The sequence below is a fragment of the Mixophyes fleayi genome, chromosome 10 (genome assembly GCF_038048845.1).
Source record: "Mixophyes fleayi isolate aMixFle1 chromosome 10, aMixFle1.hap1, whole genome shotgun sequence".
NCBI classification, from domain to species: Eukaryota; Metazoa; Chordata; class Amphibia; order Anura; family Limnodynastidae; genus Mixophyes; species Mixophyes fleayi.
Window position 1 is genome coordinate 104,304,976 of NC_134411.1, and position 23,351 is coordinate 104,328,326.

Genomic DNA, 23,351 nt, shown 5'->3' on the forward strand with positions numbered 1-23,351 from the left:
TAAGTGTAACAGTGTATTAGTGAGTACACCCAGACTATAGTAAGTGTAACAGTGTAATAGTGAGTACACCCAGACTATAGTAAGTGTAACAGTGTAATAGTGAGTACACCCAGACTATAGTAAGTGTAACAGTGTAATAGTGAGTACACCCAGACTATAGTAAGTGTAACAGTGTAATAGTGAGTACACCCAGACTATAGTAAGTGTAACAGTGTAATAGTGAGTACACCCAGACTATAGTAAGTGTAACAGTGTAATAGTGAGTACACCCAGACTATAGTAAGTGTAACAGTGTAATAGTGAGTACACCCAGACTATAGTAAGTGTAACAGTGTAATAGTGAGTACACCCAGACTATAGTAAGTGTAACAGTGTATTAGTGAGTACACCCAGACTATAGTAAGTGTAACAGTGTATTAGTGAGTACACCCAGACTATAGTAAGTGTAACAGTGTATTAGTGAGTACACCCAGACTATAGTAAGTGTAACAGTGTATTAGTGAGTACACCCAAACTATAGTAAGTGTAACAGTGTAATAGTGAGTACACCCAGACTATAGTAAGTGTAACAGTGTAATAGTGAGTACACCCAGACTATAGTAAGTGTAACAGTGTAATAGTGAGTACACCCAGACTATAGTAAGTGTAACAGTGTAATAGTGAGTACACCCAGACTATAGTAAGTGTAACAGTGTAATAGTGAGTACACCCAGACTATAGTAAGTGTAACAGTGTAATAGTGAGTACACGCAGACTATAGTAAGTGTAACATTGTAATAGTGAGTACACCCAGACTATAGTAAGTGTAACAGTGTAATAGTGAGTACACCCAGACTATAGTAAGTGTAACAGTGTAATAGTGAGTACACCCAGACTATAGTAAGTGTAACAGTGTAATAGTGAGTACACCCAAACTATAGTAAGTGTAACAGTGTAATAGTGAGTACACCCAGACTATAGTAAGTGTAACAGTGTATTAGTGAGTACACCCAAACTATAGTAAGTGTAACAGTGTAATAGTGAGTACACACAGACTATAGTAAGTGTAACAGTGTAATAGTGAGTACACCCAGACTATAGTAAGTGTAACATTGTAATAGTGAGTACACCCAGACTATAGTAAGTGTAACAGTGTAATAGTGAGTACACCCAGACTATAGTAAGTGTAACAGTGTATTAGTGAGTACACCCAGACTATAGTAAGTGTAACAGTGTATTAGTGAGTACACCCAGACTATAGTAAGTGTAACAATGTAATAGTGAGTACACCCAGACTATAGTAAGTGTAACAGTGTAATAGTGAGTACACCCAGACTATAGTAAGTGTAACAGTGTAATAGTGAGTACACCCAAACTATAGTAAGTGTAACAGTGTAATAGTTAGTACACCCAAACTATAGTAAGTGTAACAGTGTAATAGTGAGTACACCCAGACTATAGTAAGTGTAACAGTGTATTAGTGAGTACACCCAGACTATAGTAAGTGTAACAGTGTAATAGTGAGTACACCCAGACTATAGTAAGCGTAACAGTGTAATAGTGAGTACACCCAGACTATAGTAAGCGCAACAGTGTAATAGTGAGTACACCCAGACTATAGTAAGCGCAACAGTGTAATAGTGAGTACACCCAGACTATAGTAAGCGCAACAGTGTAATAGTGAGTACACCCAGACTATAGTAAGTGTAACAGTGTATTAGTTAGTACACCCAGACTATAGTAAGTGTAACAGTGTAATAGTGAGTACACCCAGACTATAGTAAGTGTAACAGTGTAATAGTGAGTACACCCAGACTATAGTAAGTGTAACAGTGTATTAGTGAGTACACCCAGACTATAGTAAGTGTAACAGTGTAATAGTGAGTACACCCAGACTATAGTAAGTGTAACATTGTAATAGTGAGTACACCCAGACTATAGTAAGTGTAACAGTGTAATAGTGAGTACACCCAGACTATAGTAAGTGTAACAGTGTAATAGTGAGTACACCCAGACTATAGTATGTGTAACAGTGTAATTGTGAGTACACCCAAACTATAGTAAGTGTAACAGTGTATTAGTGAGTACACCCAGACTATAGTAAGTGTAACAGTGTATTAGTGAGTACACCCAGACTATAGTAAGTGTAACAGTGTAATAGTGAGTACACCCAGACTATAGTAAGCGTAACAGTGTAATAGTGAGTACACCCAGACTATAGTAAGTGTAACAGTGTAATAGTGAGTACACCCAGACTATAGTAAGTGTAACAGTGTATTAGTGAGTACACCCAGACTATAGTAAGTGTAACAGTGTATTAGTGAGTACACCCAGACTATAGTAAGTGTAACAGTGTAATAGTGAGTACACCCAGACTATAGTAAGTGTAACAGTGTAATAGTGAGTACACCCAGACTATAGTAAGTGTAACAGTGTATTAGTGAGTACACCCAGACTATAGTAAGTGTAACAGTGTATTAGTGAGTACACCCAAACTATAGTAAGTGTAACAGTGTAATAGTGAGTACACCCAAACTATAGTAAGTGTAACAGTGTAATAGTGAGTACACCCAGACTATAGTAAGTGTAACAGTGTATTAGTGAGTACACCCAGACTATAGTAAGTGTAACAGTGTATTAGTGAGTACACCCAAACTATAGTAAGTGTAACAGTGTAATAGTGAGTACACCCAAACTATAGTAAGTGTAACAGTGTAATAGTGAGTACACCCAGACTATAGTAAGTGTAACAGTGTAATAGTGAGTACACCCAGACTATAGTAAGTGTAACAGTGTAATAGTGAGTACACCCAGACTATAGTAAGTGTAACAGTGTAATAGTGAGTACACCCAAACTATAGTAAGTGTAACAGTGTAATAGTGAGTACACCCAGACTATAGTAAGTGTAACAGTGTAATAGTGAGTACACCCAGACTATAGTAAATGTAACAGTGTAATAGTGAGTACACCCAGACTATAGTAAGTGTAACAGTGTAATAGTGAGTACACCCAGACTATAGTAAGTGTAACAGTGTAATAGTGAGTACACGCAGACTATAGTAAGTGTAACATTGTAATAGTGAGTACACCCAGACTATAGTAAGTGTATCAGTGTAATAGTGAGTACACCCAGACTATAGTAAGTGTAACAGTGTAATAGTGAGTACACCCAGACTATAGTAAGTGTAACAGTGTAATAGTGAGTACACCCAAACTATAGTAAGTGTAACAGTGTAATAGTGAGTACACCCAGACTATAGTAAGTGTAACAGTGTATTAGTGAGTACACCCAAACTATAGTAAGTGTAACAGTGTAATAGTGAGTACACACAGACTATAGTAAGTGTAACAGTGTAATAGTGAGTACACCCAGACTATAGTAAGTGTAACATTGTAATAGTGAGTACACCCAGACTATAGTAAGTGTAACAGTGTAATAGTGAGTACACCCAGACTATAGTAAGTGTAACAGTGTATTAGTGAGTACACCCAGACTATAGTAAGTGTAACAGTGTATTAGTGAGTACACCCAGACTATAGTAAGTGTAACAATGTAATAGTGAGTACACCCAGACTATAGTAAGTGTAACAGTGTAATAGTGAGTACACCCAGACTATAGTAAGTGTAACAGTGTATTAGTGAGTACACCCAGACTATAGTAAGTGTAACAGTGTAATAGTGAGTACACCTAGACTATAGTAAGTGTAACAGTGTAATAGTGAGTACACCCAGACTATAGTAAGTGTAACAGTGTAATAGTGAGTACACCCAGACTATAGTAAGTGTAACAGTGTAATAGTGAGTACACCCAGACTATAGTAAGTGTAACAGTGTATTAGTGAGTACACCCAGACTATAGTAAGTGTAACAGTGTAATAGTGAGTACACCCAGACTATAGTAAGTGTAACAGTGTATTAGTGAGTACACCCAGACTATAGTAAGTGTAACAGTGTATTAGTGAGTACACCCAAACTATAGTAAGTGTAACAGTGTAATAGTTAGTACACCCAAACTATAGTAAGTGTAACAGTGTAATAGTGAGTACACCCAGACTATAGTAAGTGTAACAGTGTATTAGTGAGTACACCCAGACTATAGTAAGTGTAACAGTGTAATAGTGAGTACACCCAGACTATAGTAAGCGTAACAGTGTAATAGTGAGTACACCCAGACTATAGTAAGCGCAACAGTGTAATAGTGAGTACACCCAGACTATAGTAAGCGCAACAGTGTAATAGTGAGTACACCCAGACTATAGTAAGCGCAACAGTGTAATAGTGAGTACACCCAGACTATAGTAAGTGTAACAGTGTATTAGTTAGTACACCCAGACTATAGTAAGTGTAACAGTGTAATAGTGAGTACACCCAGACTATAGTAAGTGTAACAGTGTAATAGTGAGTACACCCAGACTATAGTAAGTGTAACAGTGTATTAGTGAGTACACCCAGACTATAGTAAGTGTAACAGTGTAATAGTGAGTACACCCAGACTATAGTAAGTGTAACATTGTAATAGTGAGTACACCCAGACTATAGTAAGTGTAACAGTGTAATAGTGAGTACACCCAGACTATAGTAAGTGTAACAGTGTAATAGTGAGTACACCCAGACTATAGTATGTGTAACAGTGTAATTGTGAGTACACCCAAACTATAGTAAGTGTAACAGTGTATTAGTGAGTACACCCAGACTATAGTAAGTGTAACAGTGTATTAGTGAGTACACCCAGACTATAGTAAGTGTAACAGTGTAATAGTGAGTACACCCAGACTATAGTAAGCGTAACAGTGTAATAGTGAGTACACCCAGACTATAGTAAGTGTAACAGTGTAATAGTGAGTACACCCAGACTATAGTAAGTGTAACAGTGTATTAGTGAGTACACCCAGACTATAGTAAGTGTAACAGTGTATTAGTGAGTACACCCAGACTATAGTAAGTGTAACAGTGTAATAGTGAGTACACCCAGACTATAGTAAGTGTAACAGTGTAATAGTGAGTACACCCAGACTATAGTAAGTGTTTGTAAATTCATCAATTCACGGGCCTCTAGACACGTGCGCTGATGAAATCGGGTGTAGATCTGACGTGCTGTACTACACAGACGCTGCAGGATACGTCCAATACTTGTGGATTATAGATCCGCAAAAGAACGTACAGGGAAAAAAAATATTGAATCAATGTCACCTGGTAATAATATAGGCATTAAAAAAAATGTAGTTAATTGAAGATCCAGAGCACCGGCCACGAGTTTGACAAGTTTTGGTGTTTAATCCGACATTTCGGGACACTTGGGGCTCATTTAGCGGTGGGTGTATATGTGGCGTGAATAGGAAGAGATGACATAAAGATAAGGATGTAGGATGTAGAGTCCGGTGGCAGCGTGCGGTGTATGTACAGTCCGGTGGCAGCGTGCGGTGTATGTACAGTCCGGTGGCAGCGTGCGGTGTATGTACAGTCCGGTGGCAGCGTGCGGTGTATGTACAGTCCGGTGGCAGCGTGCGGTGTATGTAGAGTCCGGTGGCAGCGTGCGGTGTATGTACGCCTGAGGATAGCCTAGGACACGCAAGCGTTAGGTGTATGTGTTAGTGCACAGCCTAGTAATGTGATACAAATATATATATACTGTGTATGCTGGGTACAAGTAGACTGACACAATCAGATACATGCAGGAGAATAATGTGTTATTAACAAACAATGGTTTTATTAATAAAAGTAAACATCACATGTACCATGGAAAAAGAATATTAAACACGACACTTCCACATCCGCTGTTCATCCCGATCCTGCAGCGATCAGTATGGAAATGACAAATAAATAATGTGAACAGACGGACATTAATTCATTAAATTATCCTCATATGTTTGCACCACAAACACCCGGCTCTAACTGAACCCTTAATGTCTCTTTATAACACTATCCCCAAACAGGGATAAGAGACTTCTATGGAGAACCGCGCTCATTATAAAGACTCCACCCTAATTGCCCCAGGGCTGATTGTCTCACACAGGGGCAATAATGAAAATCCCCTTACATGGAATAATAAAGAGAAGAAAAGGGAAAAGCAGACACAAAACACTGACACAAAGAACATGAAAAATGCTACAAAAAATAAACAAAACTATCTATATATCTACAGCCCCAGCGGAAATGATGAATAATCCTGTGATTAGTGGTATCAGTGAGTCCAAGCCAGAAACCAGACACTTCATCCATTGTAATTTAGTAATAAATATCACATATATTAATTATAAATGTACAAAGTCCGTGTTAAACTCTATGATACTTATAACATCTTATGTTACCACTGCGATATATCAATACACCGTGTTACCAGCACATTATCCAACACACAAATCCAGGTTTATTAACACTGGGGGGTATATTTACTAAACTGCGGGTTTGAAAAAGTGGAGATGTTGCCTATGGCAACCAATCAGATTCTAGTTATCATTTATTTAATGCATTCTATAAAATGACAGCTACAATCTGATTGGTTGCTATAGGCAACATCTCTACTTTTTCAGATCCACAGATTAGTATATAAATCCCTTAGGGATAAATGTATTAAACTGCGGCTTTGTCAAATTGCCGATTTTCTGTATGTTTGACGGCCATATTCAAAGTGTCAATATTTTTGAAGGTACAATTCACTGTGTTTAGCCTTTAATACATTTCCATAATAAATATGGCAGTCAAAATCACAGAAAATCAGCAATTTGACCAAACCACAGTGTAATAGATTTACCTCCTGGTCTCTCATTCTTTATAACCTTCCAGTGACAATTTAATGTCACTTTGGTGCTTTTGAAATCACCTCCTGAATAGTCCAGAGGTCTGATACGTATAAAGCAGAAACCAGCAACACAACACACAGAATTACACACATTGTGCGACTGATGTTTATAATATGTGATATGGATTAAATCATGCAATTATTTAGGACAACATGGACCCGGCCACAGATACTATTACCCCGTTTATATACACGTGTTATGGACATTGAGCTTACAGTCACGTCTGCTCTGACCGTCCATGCGCAGTTGTTATATAAAGTGTCTTCCATCCTCCGGTACTTATCTAACACCCCCCCTGTACACAGCATAACTACAGTGTAATTCATACTATGCATAGTGCTTAGCTGCTCGTCCACTGAGCTGACATTCTGATCCTGTGTTTTGCAGCTCCGCATGTTTGACCTGAACGGTGATGGGAAGCTTTGTCTGTCTGAGATGTCAAGGTAATGAGGGGCTGTGGGTTCTCCTAGTGGGGAGCGTTAGATAATCACTATATAATGATGAAGCGTAGCTTGGCTGAATGGATGACCACCAAAAAGCAATAAGTGAGCATTAAATTAAGTCCACCTTGGATTACTTACAATTTCCAGATTTTGCAGCTTTCAAAAATCTTTGTGTACTGTACCCCTAGAAGTTCCAGCTACTTCCAATATTACCAAATAGCTCCCCCCCAGAAAACAGGATATACTATAGTCAATATAGGGGGAGGTTGAAATTCATCAACCGTGGGTCTGACCTGACATCAAGTCAGCCGGATAGAGCGACTTCTACTGTCACAGTGGTCTGTTCTTCAGGGACACATTAAGTCATCTCTCTTCCAAGATAAAAGGATTCATTGTTAGATGTCTGCACCATCTCCTCCAATCTCATCGTCTAATTACTTAAAGCATTCATTCTACATCTTACCCTGCTCAACGGACTCATCGGTGGAGGTGACAGACCATTATATCATATAATGACCTACCATTATATTATTACCTACCATTATATAATGACCTAACATATAATAATCTACCATTATATAATGTACTACCATATAATAATCTACCATATAATAATAATCTACCTTTATGTAAAATGTTACCACACTCCAATCTGAAATGTAACATCATGAGATGTAATGAACATAAATGATAAGTAAGCTCAGAATTAAATTCCTATATTGATTGAGAGGAGACTGATAATAATATCATCAATACTCTGTCACTGTTTATATACCAACCTCTGTATACACAGATCATGACTGCACCATAAATAAATTGTATAACCTCTACATTGCTGATAATCATCATCCTGAAAGATTTTCTTTAGGGGTAAAAGGACAAATAAGGATTAAGTAATTTGCTGTATATAACACCTCTGATATTGATGGATTATCCTCCATCAGTGAAGTGTGAAGACCCAAATCAGACAACATCTGGCTCTATCCAGCCTATAGCAGCCTCTACTCCCTGTACACATTACCCAGGTCCCTGATGTGCAGGCAGGACTTGTGCACATTATATATATATCTATATACTACACATAGTGATAAAGGAGGACTGGGATACTTGACAGAGGAATATAGTTTAGACAGACAAAGTGAACTCATGGTAAACTAAGAGTGAGATCGGACTGAGATGGTTCCAATGGCCCAAGTACGAGTGTAGAATAGATAGAACTGTTGTCAGCCAAGTAATAAGCACCAGGAGAGTCGTCAGCTACAGCCGGGAGAAGCACAGGGGTCGCTGGATTAGAGGTGATCATACAGTAATCAGTTAATCACCGCCTACTAGATGGTTATTTCAGTAACCCGCAGGGAATCTGTCACAGCCGGAGGTGGGAGCTGGGGGCATCTGCAATGAGCCTGTTCGGAGACAGATTTTAATGTATCTCCAGGATTCTACCTGATGTAATCGTGACCTCCATAACCAGAAATCCCTGTAATGCACCATCAGTAATGCCAGATGCAGAACTAGCGAGGCAGGGAGGGGGGGACCCCCGGGGCCCCTGACCCTCTGCCATGCAGCGGGCCCAATTATCTCCATGGGCCCCAGTGCAGCGAGGGAGTAGGGGGGACCGGGGCCCCTGATCCTCTGCATCTGCCATTATCTCTAGGCCCCAGTGCAGCGAGGCTTGGAGGGGGGAACCGGGGCCCCTGACCCTCTGCCATGCATCGGGCCCCATTATCTCCATGGGCCCCAGTGCAGCGAGGGAGGGGGGGGACCGGGGCCCATGATCCTCTGCATCTGCCATTATCTCTAGGCCCCAGTGCAGCGAGGCTTGGAGGGGGGAACCGGGGCCCCTGACCCTCTGCCATGGAGCGGGCCCCATTATCTCTATGGGCCCCAGTGCAGCGAGGCGGGGAGGGGGGAACCGGGGCCCCTGACCCTCTGCATCTGCCATGCAGCGGGCCCCTTTATCTCGATGGGCCCCAGTGCAGCAAGGCAGGAAGGAGGGAATCGGGGCCCCTGACCCTCTGCCATTATCTCTATGGGCCCCAGTGCAGTGAGGGAGGGGGGAACCGGGGCCCCTGACCCTCTGCCATGCAGCGGGCCCCATTATCTCCATGGGCCCCGGAGCACTACACCTGTCATACCAATGGTAATTCCGTCACTGAGTAATACCATCCATAAACACAGCAACCAACCACATTGTTTATCTCTTCCAAGATTTCAAACATGAAATGAACCCCGATTCTATATACAATCTGCCCTCACTGATCCATCACAGCGGATCCAGCGCCAGGTCCGCAGGCTGCCCTGTGAGTGCCCTCATCTCGGAATAACACATATCCGCACATAGCATCACTGTCTCTCAATCATCTCATGTCAGTGCTGCACTTCAATATCATACTGTATACCCTATATACCCTATGCCAGGCTAATAATACCTTATTCTGTATTGCAAAGTAATAATGCTTTATAGAGGACTGCAGAGTAATAATCCTGTAGTACTACTTTATGGTATATTATAGTATAGTAATACTTTACACTGCATAGTAATAATACTTTATGCTGCATAGTAATAATACTTTATGCTGTATAGTAATAATACTTTGTACTGTACAGTAATAATACTTTATGCTGTATAGTAATAATACTTTATGCTGCATAGTAATAATACTTTGTACTGCATAGTAATAATACTTTATGCTGTATAGTAATAATACTTTGTACTGTATTATAGATTGCTTCCTGTGCAGGAGAACTTCTTACTTAAATTTCAGGTATGAATGAAATGTACTGTCCAGACATTGTGATTATTACTCATTTAGTGCCGGAGAGTAATATTACGGGGTTAGTGGCGGAGAGTAATATTACGGGGTTAGTGGCGGATAGTAATATTACGGGGTTAGTGCAGGACAGTAATATTACGGGGTTAGTGCCGGAGAGTAATATTACGGGGTTAGTGCCGGACAGTAATATTACGGGGTTAGTGCCGGAGAGTAATATTACGGGGTTAGTGCCGGACAGTAATATTACGGGGTTAGTGCCGGAGAGTAATATTACGGGGTTAGTGCAGGACAGTAATATTACGGGGTTAGTGCAGGACAGTAATATTACGGGGTTAGTGGCGGACAGTAATATTACGGGGTTAGTGCCGGAGAGTAATATTACGGGGTTAGTGGCGGACAGTAATATTACGGGGTTAGTGCAGGACAGTAATATTACGGGGTTAGTGCAGGACAGTAATATTACGGGGTTAGTGCAGGACAGTAATATTACGGGGTTAGTGCCGGAGAGTAATATTACGGGGTTAGTACAGGACAGTAATATTACGGGGTTAGTAGCAGACAGTAATATTACGGGGTTAGTGCCGGACAGTAATATTACGGGGTTAGTGGCGGAGAGTAATATTACGGGGTTAGTGGCGGAGAGTAATATTACGGGGTTAGTGCCGGAGAGTAATATTACGGGGTTAGTGGCGGACAGTAATATTACGGGGTTAGTGCAGGACAGTAATATTACGGGGTTAGTGCAGGACAGTAATATTACGGGGTTAGTGCAGGACAGTAATATTACGGGGTTAGTGGCGGACAGTAATATTACGGGGTTAGTGCAGGACAGTAATATTACGGGGTTAGTGCCGGAGAGTAATATTACGGGGTTAGTACAGGACAGTAATATTACGGGGTTAGTAGCAGACAGTAATATTACGGGGTTAGTGCCGGACAGTAATATTACGGGGTTAGTGGCGGAGAGTAATATTACGGTGTTAGTGGCGGAGAGTAATATTACGGGGTTAGTGGCGGAGAGTAATATTACGGGGTTAGTGCAGGACAGTAATATTACGGGTTAGTGCCGGAGAGTAATATTACGGGGTTAGTGGCGGAGAGTAATATTACGGGGTTAGTGCCGGAGAGTAATATTACTGGGTTAGTGGCGGAGAGTAATATTACGGGGTTAGTGCTGGACAGTAATATTACGGGGTTAGTGTCGGACAGTAATATTACGGGGTTAGTGCCGGAGAGTAATATTACGGGGTTAGTGCCGGACAGTAATATTACTGGGTTAGTGCCGGAGAGTAATATTACGGGGTTAGTGGCGGAGAGTAATATCACGGGGTTAGTGCCGGAGAGAGTAATATCACGGGGTTAGTGCCGGACAGTAATATCACGGGGTTAGTGCCGGCCAGTAATATTACGGAGTTAGTGCAGGACAGTAATATTACGGGTTAGTGGCGGAGAGTAATATTACGGGGTTAGTGGCGGAGAGTAATATTACGGGGTTAGTGGCGGAGAGTAATATTACGGGGTTAGTGCCGGACAGTAATATTACGGGGTTAGTGCCGGACAGTAATATTACGGGGTTAGTGCAGGACAGTAATATTACCGGGTTAGTGCCGGAGAGTAATATTACCGGGTTAGTGGCGGAGAGTAATATTACGGGGTTAGTGCCGGAGAGTAATATTACGGGGTTAGTGCCGGACAGTAATATTACGGGGTTAGTGCCGCATAGTAATATTACGGGGTTAGTGCCGGACAGTAATATTACGGGGTTAGTGCCGGACAGTAATATTACGGGGTTAGTGCCGCATAGTAATATTACGGGGTTAGTGCCGGACAGTAATATTACGGGGTTAGTGCCGCATAGTAATATTACGGGGTTAGTGCCGGAGAGTAATATTACTGGGTTAGTGGCGGAGAGTAATATTACGGGGTTAGTGCCGGACAGTAATATTACGGTGTTAGTGCCGGAGAGTAATATTACAGGGTTAGTGCCGGACAGTAATATTACTGGGTTAGTGCCGGAGAGTAATATTACGGGGTTAGTGGTGGAGAGTAATATTACGGGGTTAGTGCCGGAGAGAGTAATATCACGGGGTTAGTGCCGGATAGCACTACTAACATGACTTTATTTAGAATTGTACTAGAAACGTTACTCCAGGTAATAATGTGCAGTTGTTTTACAGGGCATGAAGCTGAACTGTGACGAGTTCAACGCGATATTCAATTTCTATGATAAGGTAACACAGAGACAGGTGTTTAGTAGTTCTCCCTAGGTTACCCTATTACCACCCTCTTACCCTCCCTAGGTTACCCTATTACCACTCTCTTACCCTCCCTAGGTTACACTATTACCACCCTCTACACATCTAACACAAGACAACAACCCTCTGACCAACATAGTTGTGTGACTGATCACACAGCCCACTAAGTACTTTGTAACCTTTGCATTCTAGCTGGACAGATATTCAGTATGATGTAGCACTTACCCCTCGTGTATCAAACCATTGTCCCATAGATTGTAAGCTGTGAGCAGGGCCCTCTTACCTCTCTGTCTGTATTACCCAGTACTGTTTTATTACTGTTTGTTCCCAATTGTAAAGCGCTACGGAATCTGCTGGCGCTATATAAATAAATGTTGATGATGATGATGATGACAGTAATATAGAACAGGTATATGACACAGAGTCAGATAATATAATCCTGCCTGCAGCCTGCAGACTCCTTGGGTTTTTACCTCTGACTATACAGGAGAACTGTGGCAAATAAGCACCTTTGTCACATATCTCACCCTTAGCTTCGCCCACCTCGGTGATGCAGACACCACAGAGAACGCATCTCCGAGAGAGAGGGCATCTCTATTTTTGTGCAGACTACTTGACCTTTGCTCCACTGTAAAATGGTAGAGCCAGAGCGCTAGGAACCTCCGAGTTACCTGGGCATTAACTTCCTTGTTCCTATGTATTCACTTCAATGGCACGTGGCCGGTGTCCCAACGTGAACCCTCTTCCCAGGAGGACCCAAGAGCCTTGGTGGCTCATTTGATCACTAAGCACTCCTGTTCTACCATGGAGTATTTCTTCTCCCTCGGCAGAAGTTTGTGACTCAGATAAAGGATGGATTTCTCTATCACATCAAACCTCTGTGAGAACTCACTCCAGATGCTTCTGTTTGGAGATTCAATCTCCTGCTGAAGTCCGGTGCTTGGAGTCTTGGTGCTGAACACAGAGCCACTCGAAGATCCTGCCAGGCAGCCTCCACCACTTCTGACCTGACCAACTTGTCTGGACAAGCCTTTTTAATGGAGCTTTGTAACAGGAGCAGCTCTAGTGGCAGAATGCACCATAAACCGGTGATAGCACCTACTAGACCCAGGAAGGTTCTCAGCTGGGTCTTCTGCAGCGGTTTCGGCCAGTCTCTGACAGCCTCACTTTGTCCACTTGGGGTTTGACTTCACCATGTCCATCCACATACCCAAAGTACGTGGCTCCTCGCATGGCCAGTGCACACTTCTCAGGATTGGCAATCAGACCCACTGCCCAGAGTGATGCTAATACCACCATGGGTGACTCCCAGTCCTAGGAGTGAATGACAATATCGTCCAACTGCGTACTCCTGGTGTGGCAGCGCCTTATACTGAACCCATCCAGGGTCCTTAGAGGGATCTGCCAGTAACCTTTGGTCAGATCTAATATGGCAAGTTACTGACTGATGGCCAAGGTTTCCACTAGCTCCTCTATTCTGGGCCTCAGGTACGTGTCGAAATGGGAAACTTTGTTTAATTTTCTAAAATCGTTATAGGAACGAATACTCCCATTCCGCTTGGTCACTAACACAATGGGGCCATTGCAATTGCTATTGGATTCCTCAATAACATCGAGGTCCAACATTTTTTTAATCTCCTGTCTCACAGCTATACGCCAAGCTTCAGGAATACGATATGGTCTTAGTCTCTCTACCACCCTGGAGGTGTAAACACATCGTGTTCTATGAGGTATCTGAGAAAACACATCTAGGTTCCTCTGAGCCATTTCCTCAATGCGGCAACAGATAGATCCTTATGGGAACCTGTACTACTGTGTTTATTAACGCAGCTTGTGGTTGACATATTAGTTTGGATTGGTTTCCTCCCGCCTTCCGGACTGAATTTATAATTGACAGGTCCCAAAGCCACAACCACCTCATACATATACTGCTCTACCAATGGAGTCATCTTCCCCAACTTGTCATACAACTGGGACACACATTGGGTTCTTTAAGACCCTGTTGCTCCCGCCCTCCTAGAGAACATCCAGAATGCCCCTTGGCTGTCTGCTATATAACAATTGGAAGGGACTAATTCCTGTGGACGCTTGAGGCACCGCCCTCACTGTGAACCTTACACGGTAACAACTCATCCCAGTCCTGAACTTTTGCGTTTCTCACCATACGCGTCAGTGTCCTATTAAAACGTTCCACTAACCCGTCAGTCAGCGGGTGATATACTGATGTGTGTAACGTTTCTACCCTTAACAACCAGCACAGATCTTTCTTGAGATGGGACGTAAGGAGAGTACTCTGATCAGTCCCTGATCCGTCCTTGGGGATACCGAACTGGGTGCAGTACAGAAGGAGTTCTTTTGCTATAGTACTGGACTTTATATTACTCCAAGGTATAGCTTTATGATACCTAGTGGCAGAATCCACGATGACCAGCACATATTGATGGCTATGGGCTGATTTTTTCAATGGACCTACCAAATCCATTCTAATATCCCCGAACGGGGTCTGCACCATAGAAATGGGAACTAGCGGGTCCTGTAGTCCAACTTCAGACCTGTTCTCTGACATAACGGACATGTTTGGCAAAACTTCTTGGCCAATAAAATCAGAGTAATCCCAGGTTTTGTCTTCTCCCAAGTGTCCGCCTCACAGATGTGTATGTGCAGCATTAGGTACAAGTGGTAGATGGATCTGTGGCACCAACAATTGCTCTACAATTTTATCTTGAATGTTATCAATTCTATACAACAAATCATTCTTCATGATATAATAGGCAACACCTTCTGCGGACCTGTCGCTTGTACACTCACTAAGGTAGTATCTCCAAGTTGGTCAAAGTCTCTCAGTGGAAGCAAGTTATATAATACTGACCAATCGGAGTGCTCGTTGGGAGGCGTGGTACCTTCACGCGAAGTCTCGCCAACTAATGATGACAGTAACCGGCTCTGCGTTGGGACTTGTCTTTGTCTTTCCCCCTCCCTTTTACATGGCGGATCTTTATTCTTCCGAACCGCACCCTGGCCTGGGTTTTGTAGCAGAGCATGACACTCTCCTCTCTCTTATCCCTCAAGGCTGGTGATTCAGTTGCCGAGGTGTCCGACTGGACTCGTACCTGCAGGTTCTGTTTGGACAGAGGAAAGTCTCTGCCAAGTATTATTGGGTCAGGCAGTTTTGAACAAATGCCGCCATATCCATAACTGTTTGTCCATTCACGGTAACAGGTAAACGAGTCCTTTCATGTTCCTCAACCGTCCTGTGGACACAGATAAATTTTACTTTGCCCAATTTGTGAGCCTCACAACCTTTAGCAATACAAAGACGGAGATCAAGGTGAGTTCACTACCTGAATCCACCAGAGCCTGCGCCTGAAGGTGATTCACAAAAACAATCATTCATAATAAGTATCGGTTTTGTGTGCGTCAGCGAACAATCCATAGGTTCAACTTACAGTGGGCATTATGCCCGTAAATGTCCAGGATCTCTGCACTCAAATCATATTATACCCAAAACAGTTTTGTCTGCCTGTCAGAAGCCGTCCCCGCGCCTCCTCGCTGCCTGGGACGGACGTCTTCTCCCTGCCAAGTGCCCTGTTGCTAGGCAACGGGGACGCGCTCCCCGGCTTCCTGACGACGGTCAGCGCGTCTGACTGCCGCCCACTGTCCACCAATGATCAGCTTCCTTCCTCTATTTAATGTTGGCTCTGACACCATTAGGGTGCCAGAGCAACTAGTTTACCTAGACTCTTCATGTTTCCAAACATCTTGTTTGATATCCTGTGCACCGACCCGGCTCCCATTGACCTTGAATTGGATTTCCCTCTGGATTTGTACCGCACTCTCTGGATTTGACCCTTGGCTTGCTGACTACTCTTTAGTTTCTGATTCTGTACCTTATTTGCCCGCACGGTTCCTGACCTCAGCCTGTACGACCACGATTCTCACCACCATCTCGCGGATCGCTTCCTGGGAGGGCCGCAACCTGCACTTCGTTGGTGTAGCAGTGTCAATATCTGCAGGTAGCCGCATTCCTATATCGTGACACTGCATTTTTGTTAGGCAAACTTTCCTCACCAATGCCTCGTCCTCCTTTTCATATACCAGGGTTTGACCGAGGCACAAACTTTGGAGCGGGTAACGGAGGTTTGGGCATAAGCTGCAAGACACTGTATCACTCTACTACAACGGCCTATTCCTCATACATCTGAGGGTCCGCCTGCATTTCCAACCTTTGGAGCCCTCGGTTGATACCTCGGATACAATGAACCATTTTTTAAATGTTTTACAAAGTTCAGCAAGTTGAGCACAAACCGGCAAACCTTGGACAGTCTCCAGGCCTGATACCATTGGGCTTCCACTGTGACTCCAATCCTTGTCAGCTACCAGCCTGGTCCTTGTCCAGGTCTATAAGATATGCTGAGATTCCCCTAAAAGAGAAGGAGTCTGATGTTCAGCCCAACTCTCAGGTACCCATTTGGCTCAAACACTGTTAGATCTGCTTCCACGTCATTGTCAGAACTTAATATCTGCACCGTGAGAGCAGTGTGGGTGTAGCTGGAGCCTCCTTGTGGGAAACAGGGGTGTTCTCCTCCTGTGCGCCTGCCGCTTTCACCAAGGCTTTAATTACAGCCTCCATTTCCACATAAGTTTGGGCTGGGAAGGGGAATCTGGCTTCCCTTAGCATCCACACAGGTAAATAACAAAACTCCTTTGCACAGTGTTCTTACCACACCCATCTTGAATCAGCAGCTGTGGCACTAGAATAACCAGCAGTTTTTAAAACTTTTGCTTTCTTTGCAAACCAAAGAGGTGATTTAGCATCTCACGCAGACACAATCACATCATCGCTGCGTCTTCATCACCGACCAGTTGTTCAGTTTCATTGTAATTCTGTGCGTGGCTCAACCGACCCCAATATAACACCCCAACATGTCAGTGGTAGGGTCTATTAACATCTGTCTCTGTGTTCTAGGATAGGAACGGTTACATTGATGAGAATGAACTGGACGCTTTGCTGAAAGATTTCTTTGAAAAAAACAAAAAGGTGAGTGATATAACGGGGTGAGTGAGGAAAATAAGCGTGCTCATGTTATTCCTGTGTATGAAAAGGTGTGTGAGATAATAGAGAGTGTGGGATAACGGGGTGCATGACATATTGGGGTGCGTGGGATAACGGGGTGCATGACATATTGGGGTGCGTGGGATAACGGGGTGCATGACATATTGGGGTGCGTGGGATAACGGGGTGCATGACATATTGTGGTGCGTGGGATAACGGGGTGCATGACATATTGGGGTGCGTGGGATAACGGGGCGCATGACATATTGGGGTGCGTGGGATAACGGGGCGCATGATATATTGGGGTGCGTGGGATAACGGGGTGCATGATATATTGGGGTGCGTGGGATAACGGGGTGCATGATATATTGGGGTGCGTGGGATAACGGGGTGCATGACATATTGGGGTGCGTGGGATAACGGGTGCATGATATATTGGGGTGCGTGGGATAACGGGGTGCATGATATATTGGGGTGCCTTTTCTCCGTGTGGGAGAGCAGCAGTCTCATCTCGGCCGCTCCCCCAGTTCTTGGTGTTTGGGGTGATCTTACTCTGTTCTCTGGTTACAGGAAGTGAACATCCAGAGTCTGACCGGGTACCGCCAGAGCATCATGTCTCTGTGTGACGGGGGTCGTCTATACCGCAAGGAGCTGGAGATTGTACTCTGCAATGACTCGTCCTCCCTCAAGTAATTGGGGGACCCCAATTCTACACAATCAGCACTGCACTGAGCTCCTTTATCCTGCCCTACCCCCCCCCCCCCCATCCGCCCCCACTGAGAGACAAGAGAGAGAGTACCATGTGAGAGACAGGGGTGTGAGAGTACCACAAGAGAGACAGGGGAGTGAGAGTACCACGTTAGAGACAGGGGAGTGAGAGTACCACGAGAGAGACAGGAGAGTGAGAGTACCACGAGAGAGACAGGGAAGAGAGTACCACGTGAGAGACGGGAGTGAGAGTACCACGAGAGAGACAGGAGAGTGAGAGTACCACGTTAGAGACAGGGGAGTGAGAGTACCACATGAGAGACAGGGGAGTGAGAGTACCACGAGAGAGACAGGGGAGTGAGAGTACCACGAGAGAGACAGGAGAGTGAGAGTACCACGAGAGAGACAGGAGAGTGAGAGTACCACGAGAGAGACAGGGGAGTGAGAGTACCACAAGAGAGACAGGAGAGTGAGAGTACCACGTTAGAGACAGGAAAGTGAGAGTACCACGAGAGAGACAGGAGAGTGAGAGTTCCACATGAGAGACAGGGGAGTGAGAGTACCACGAGAGAGACAGGAGAGTGAGAGTACTACGAGAGAGACAGGAGAGAGAGAGACTACCACGTTAGAGACAGGGGAGTGAGAGTACCACGTGAGAGACAGGGGAGTGAGAGTACCACGTGAAAGACAGGAGAGTGAGAGTACCACGAGAGAGACAGGAGAGTACCACGAGAGAGACAGGAGAGTGAGAGTACCACGTGAGAGACAGGAGAGTGAGAGTAGCACGTTAGAGACAGGAGAGTGAGAGTACCACGAGAGAGACAGGGGAGTGATAGATGCGTGTGTCAGATATTGTACATGAGGAAGAGTAAGAGAGAGTACAGTGTATGGGAGAGACTGGCGTATTACCCACATGTGAGACAGAGGAGTGTATGATTTGAGAGTGTCAGAGTGATAGAAGAGAGTGTTGCATGAGAACGTAAGACTGTCTCTCACCCACTGGTGCTCGTCTCCCCGTCATCTCCTAACGTGCTGCTCCCATTGGATCAGAAGAGAGCCGCTGCCTTTCACCCCTGTGCACTCTGGCGCCCCCTAATGTTTAATCTGCGCAGTCTATTCCTCCCTGTGATAAGTCCAGCCGATCAGAGACTGTCCTGTCCTCCATGTTACCTACATTCCTGCCCTGGGCTTAGGACAAGGGGTTGTCTCCTTATTGATATATTCCGGGTTTTCCGTAGACTGGATTTTCTTTCTGGGTTTTGCTTGTTTTTCTGTTTGCAAAGAATGAATAAAATGACAGATCCTGTGTCCGGTTTGTGGGTGGTCACTGAGCAGACACGTTAGTGGTACTGGTGGTCCGTCCGTCACTCCTCTCCCACCCTCCGGTGTCTGGGTGGTCACTGAGCAGACACGTTAGTGGTACTGGTGGAACGTCCGTCACTCCTCTCCCACCCTCCGGTGTCTGGGTGGTCACTGAGCAGACACGTTAGTGGTACTAGTGGTACATCCGTCACTCCTCTCCCATCCTCCGGTGTCTGGGTGGTCACTGAGCAGTAACAGACACGTTAGTGGTCCGTCCGTCACTCCTGTCACTGCTGGTGGAGAACTTACTTCCAAACTGGTCACAGTTCCGGTAGCTTCAGATGTCAACCAGCAACTTGTGTGTCCTAAAATACAGCAACAGAAAATGCAATTATAATAAAACTGAACTTGAGTAAAAAAGAAGATGGAAAAAGAATAATAATGTCAACATTTATCTTCGAAATCATTTTATGGGCTGATTCATCGTAGAACACAACGTGAACACAACTTACATTTACAGCGGGTGTAACTTGCACCCACACATTCAGCTACAGGCAGATCTCAAGAAACATTTTAATTTGAATCTGGGTATAAGTGTAATCTGGCTACATGTTACTTGTATGCAGACAGGCAGGATACACACGTGTGTATGTAATATAGTCCCATCAGAACGCATGCAAAAAAATAGGTATTAGAAAATTAATTTACAACTCTTAGGGGGGTATTGAATTGTTAGCGAGAACCGCTAAAATCCCGCTCAGGGAGCTGCGAGCTGAAATCCAGCGAGATATTACCGTATTAACGGAAATATTTTTAGAGCGCGGGATTTTAGCGGTTCTGGCTAACAATTTATTACCCCCCCATAGTATTATAATCATTAATAAAATATATACACTATGTAAAAAAATATTCCTAATGTACATAAAATGTTTCTAGTTCCTCTTACTTGTATACACACACGTTCCTGCAGACACACATACATACATACATACACACATACATACATACACGTCAGTCGGCACTTACATCTGCCCCGTCTCTGTGATACGGCTAAACGGACTGAGAGATACCCGGAGCTTGGATCGGATGAATGTGCTGGACCTCAGCAGGACCTACAGCCAGAATCAAGGAAGATGCTGAGACACAGATTATATTCTCCTTATCACCATCATCATCGCAACTAATTCCACAGCGCTGTACAGAGAACTCACTCACATCAGTCCCTGCCCCATTAGAGCTTACAGTCTAAATTCCCTACAACACACACATACAGATTAGGGTCAATTTGTTAGCTGCCAATTAACCTACTAGTATGTTTTTGGAGTGTGGGAGGAAACCGGAGCACCCGGAGGAAACCCACGCAAACACGGGGACAAACATACAAACTCCTGACAGATAAGGCCATGGTTGGGAATTGAACTCATGACCCCAGTGCTGTAAGGCAGAAGTGCTAACCACTGAGCCACCGTGCTGACCTGACGTATTTTAATACTCTCTTAATGCACATGTTCAGCTTGCAAACACTGAATAACAGGATAAAATGTCCAACAACCACCCGTAATATGTAAAAGTGCAACATATGTAATATAACCATTTACACAATACTCTGTATACAACAACAGGATACAATAACACAGCAGAGCTCTCGCATGGTGTAATAAGATGCTGCTCTGGTGCTGAATCGGCTCCGCTGGGTCTACTCATTACCAAGAACATCAGTGTTGCTGCTGCCGTTGGCCCCGCTGCTAGTTCATTTTCCCCTTTATAGGTAGAAGACAATTGGACAGAACATGAATTGGAGAATAAGTTGGAGAATATGAGATATTGTGTGTTCTGGAGCCTGGGTGGGATCAGACCTGGAGCCCGTGTGTAGCACTGATGGGTGATATGTGGAGGGTCCTGGTGCAGACACTAATATAACGCTGCTGAAATGAGGTTTATGAATCTATTGTCGGCTGTGTAACCAGAAAAACAACATTATTAACCTTGGACTCCACACGAAAGTCAATGTCTGACACAGCCCGAGACAGAATTATCAGATAACAAGATGGTATCAAGTGGGTAAAGGGTGAAGACAGGTTATCTCCAAGCTTGATGATGGCAGAATCCATTCTGGGATAATGAGGTCGGTAGCTCCAGAGATAAATTGGGGAAGGACTCGTTAGAATGATCATTATTACATTAATAAATTATTATCCTTTATTTATAAGGTGCCACAAGGCTTCTGCAGCACCGCACAGAGAATAAACATGGATAATACGTACAGTATAATGATAATAATGGTATAACACTCCCGTCAGGACAGAACAGCCAGCGCTGAGCATGTGGGGGGGGCTCTCCCGGGAACATGGGGGGGAGAGGGGGAAATAAATCAGCCCCCAGCTGTCTGTACAGTGCAGTGGGTGCAGCAAAGCCAGAGCATGCTGGTGGTAATGAACACAGAGGGAGGAGGACATGAGGGAAGAGGGCACTGCTCACAAGAGCTTACAATCTAAAAGGAGGGGCAGACAAACAGAGGAGAAGCAGAGAGGATGAGACAAGAGGAGAAGGGGTAAGTTAGGAGAGGAGCTGATAGGCTTTAAGCTTGAAGCTTTGGAGGGAGATAGAGAACCGGATTGGGAGAGGGAGTGAGTTCCAGAGGAGGGGGCAGCACGGGGAGGGGCAGCACGGGGGGGGGGGGGGGGTATTTGTGAGGAGGTAATAAATAAACAAGTACCTTTAGATAGCATTATATACCAGGTCTATATCATCTGCATAAACACCATCAAAACCTACTGATTATATAACACAAGCTGCATTGAGGGACAAGACACAAAAGAGCAGATTATGGATTGTATTAGTACACTGAATACACTAAATTAGTGACAGATTTGATAATAAGTAGAAAGAAATTTTAGAGAATATATGATCTGAAGTCTGAATAAATAAGAACAAAATAGAATAAAAAGTTAACGTTCCAGACACTGAGAAACCAGCGCTGTGTAGAAAGCGATGGGACATTGCCCAGAGCATTACACAGCCACCGCCGGCCTGGCGTCTTCCCATAGTGCATCCAGGTGCCATCTCTTACCCAGGTAAATGACGCACACGCTCCCGGCCATCCACATGATGTAAAAGAAAACGTAATTCGCCACAGGCTTCAATGAGCCTGGGCACCCCCTGCCCCTGTTGCTGGTTCACCGGTTGTCCTCCCTTGGACCACTTCTGGTAGGTACTAACCACTGTACACCGGGAACACCCCACAAGATCGGCCGTTTAGGAGATGCTCTGACCCAGCCGTCCAGACATCACAATTTGACCCTTGTCAGAGTCGCTCAGATCCTTACGTTGCCCATTTATCCTGCTTCCAACACATCAACTTCAAGAACTGACCGTTCACTTGTTGTCTAATATATCCCACCCCTGACAGGTGTCATTGTAACCAGATAATCAGTGTTATCCCTTCACTGGTCAGTGTATACTGTGATGTGCAGGGACTCTGTGCTCTGCATGACCTGTAAGGGGGGTGGAGTTACATACATGTGATGTGCTTAGTTACATACATGTGATGTGCTTAGTTACATACATGTGATGTGTGAGGTTACATGTGATGTGTGAGGTTACATACATGTGATGTGTGCTTAGTTACATACATGTGATGTGTGAGGTTACATGTGATGTGTGAGGTTACATACATGTGATGTGTGATTAGTTACATACATGTGATGTGTGAGGTTACATACATGTGATGTGTTAGGTTACATACATGTGATGTGTGATTAGTTACATACATGTGATGTGTGAGGTTACATACATGTGATGTGTGAGGTTACATACATGTGATGTGTGATTAGTTACATACATGTGATGTGTGAGGTTACATACATGTGATGTGTTAGGTTACATACATGTGATGTGTGAGGTTACATACATGTGATGTGTGAGGTTACATACATGTGATGTGTGACCAGCACACAGTTACATACATGTGATGTGTGAGGTTACATACATGTGATGTGTGAGGTTACATACATGTGATGTGTGAGGTTACATGTG

At 44.0% G+C, this 23,351-nt stretch overlaps 1 protein-coding gene across 1 annotated transcript; it reads left to right on the forward strand.

Annotated features, from left to right (window-relative positions):
* The first annotated feature begins 7,169 nt into the window (after nt 1-7,169).
* CALB2 (calbindin 2) lies at nt 7,170-19,322 on the forward strand. Its single transcript, XM_075189419.1, has 5 exons — nt 7,170-7,224; nt 9,950-9,989; nt 12,176-12,229; nt 17,220-17,291; nt 17,877-19,322. Exons 1-5 carry the CDS (start codon nt 7,175-7,177, stop codon nt 17,997-17,999), a joined length of 339 nt encoding a protein of 112 aa, XP_075045520.1. The 5' UTR covers nt 7,170-7,174; the 3' UTR covers nt 18,000-19,322.
* The last annotated feature ends 4,029 nt before the right edge of the window (nt 19,323-23,351 follow it).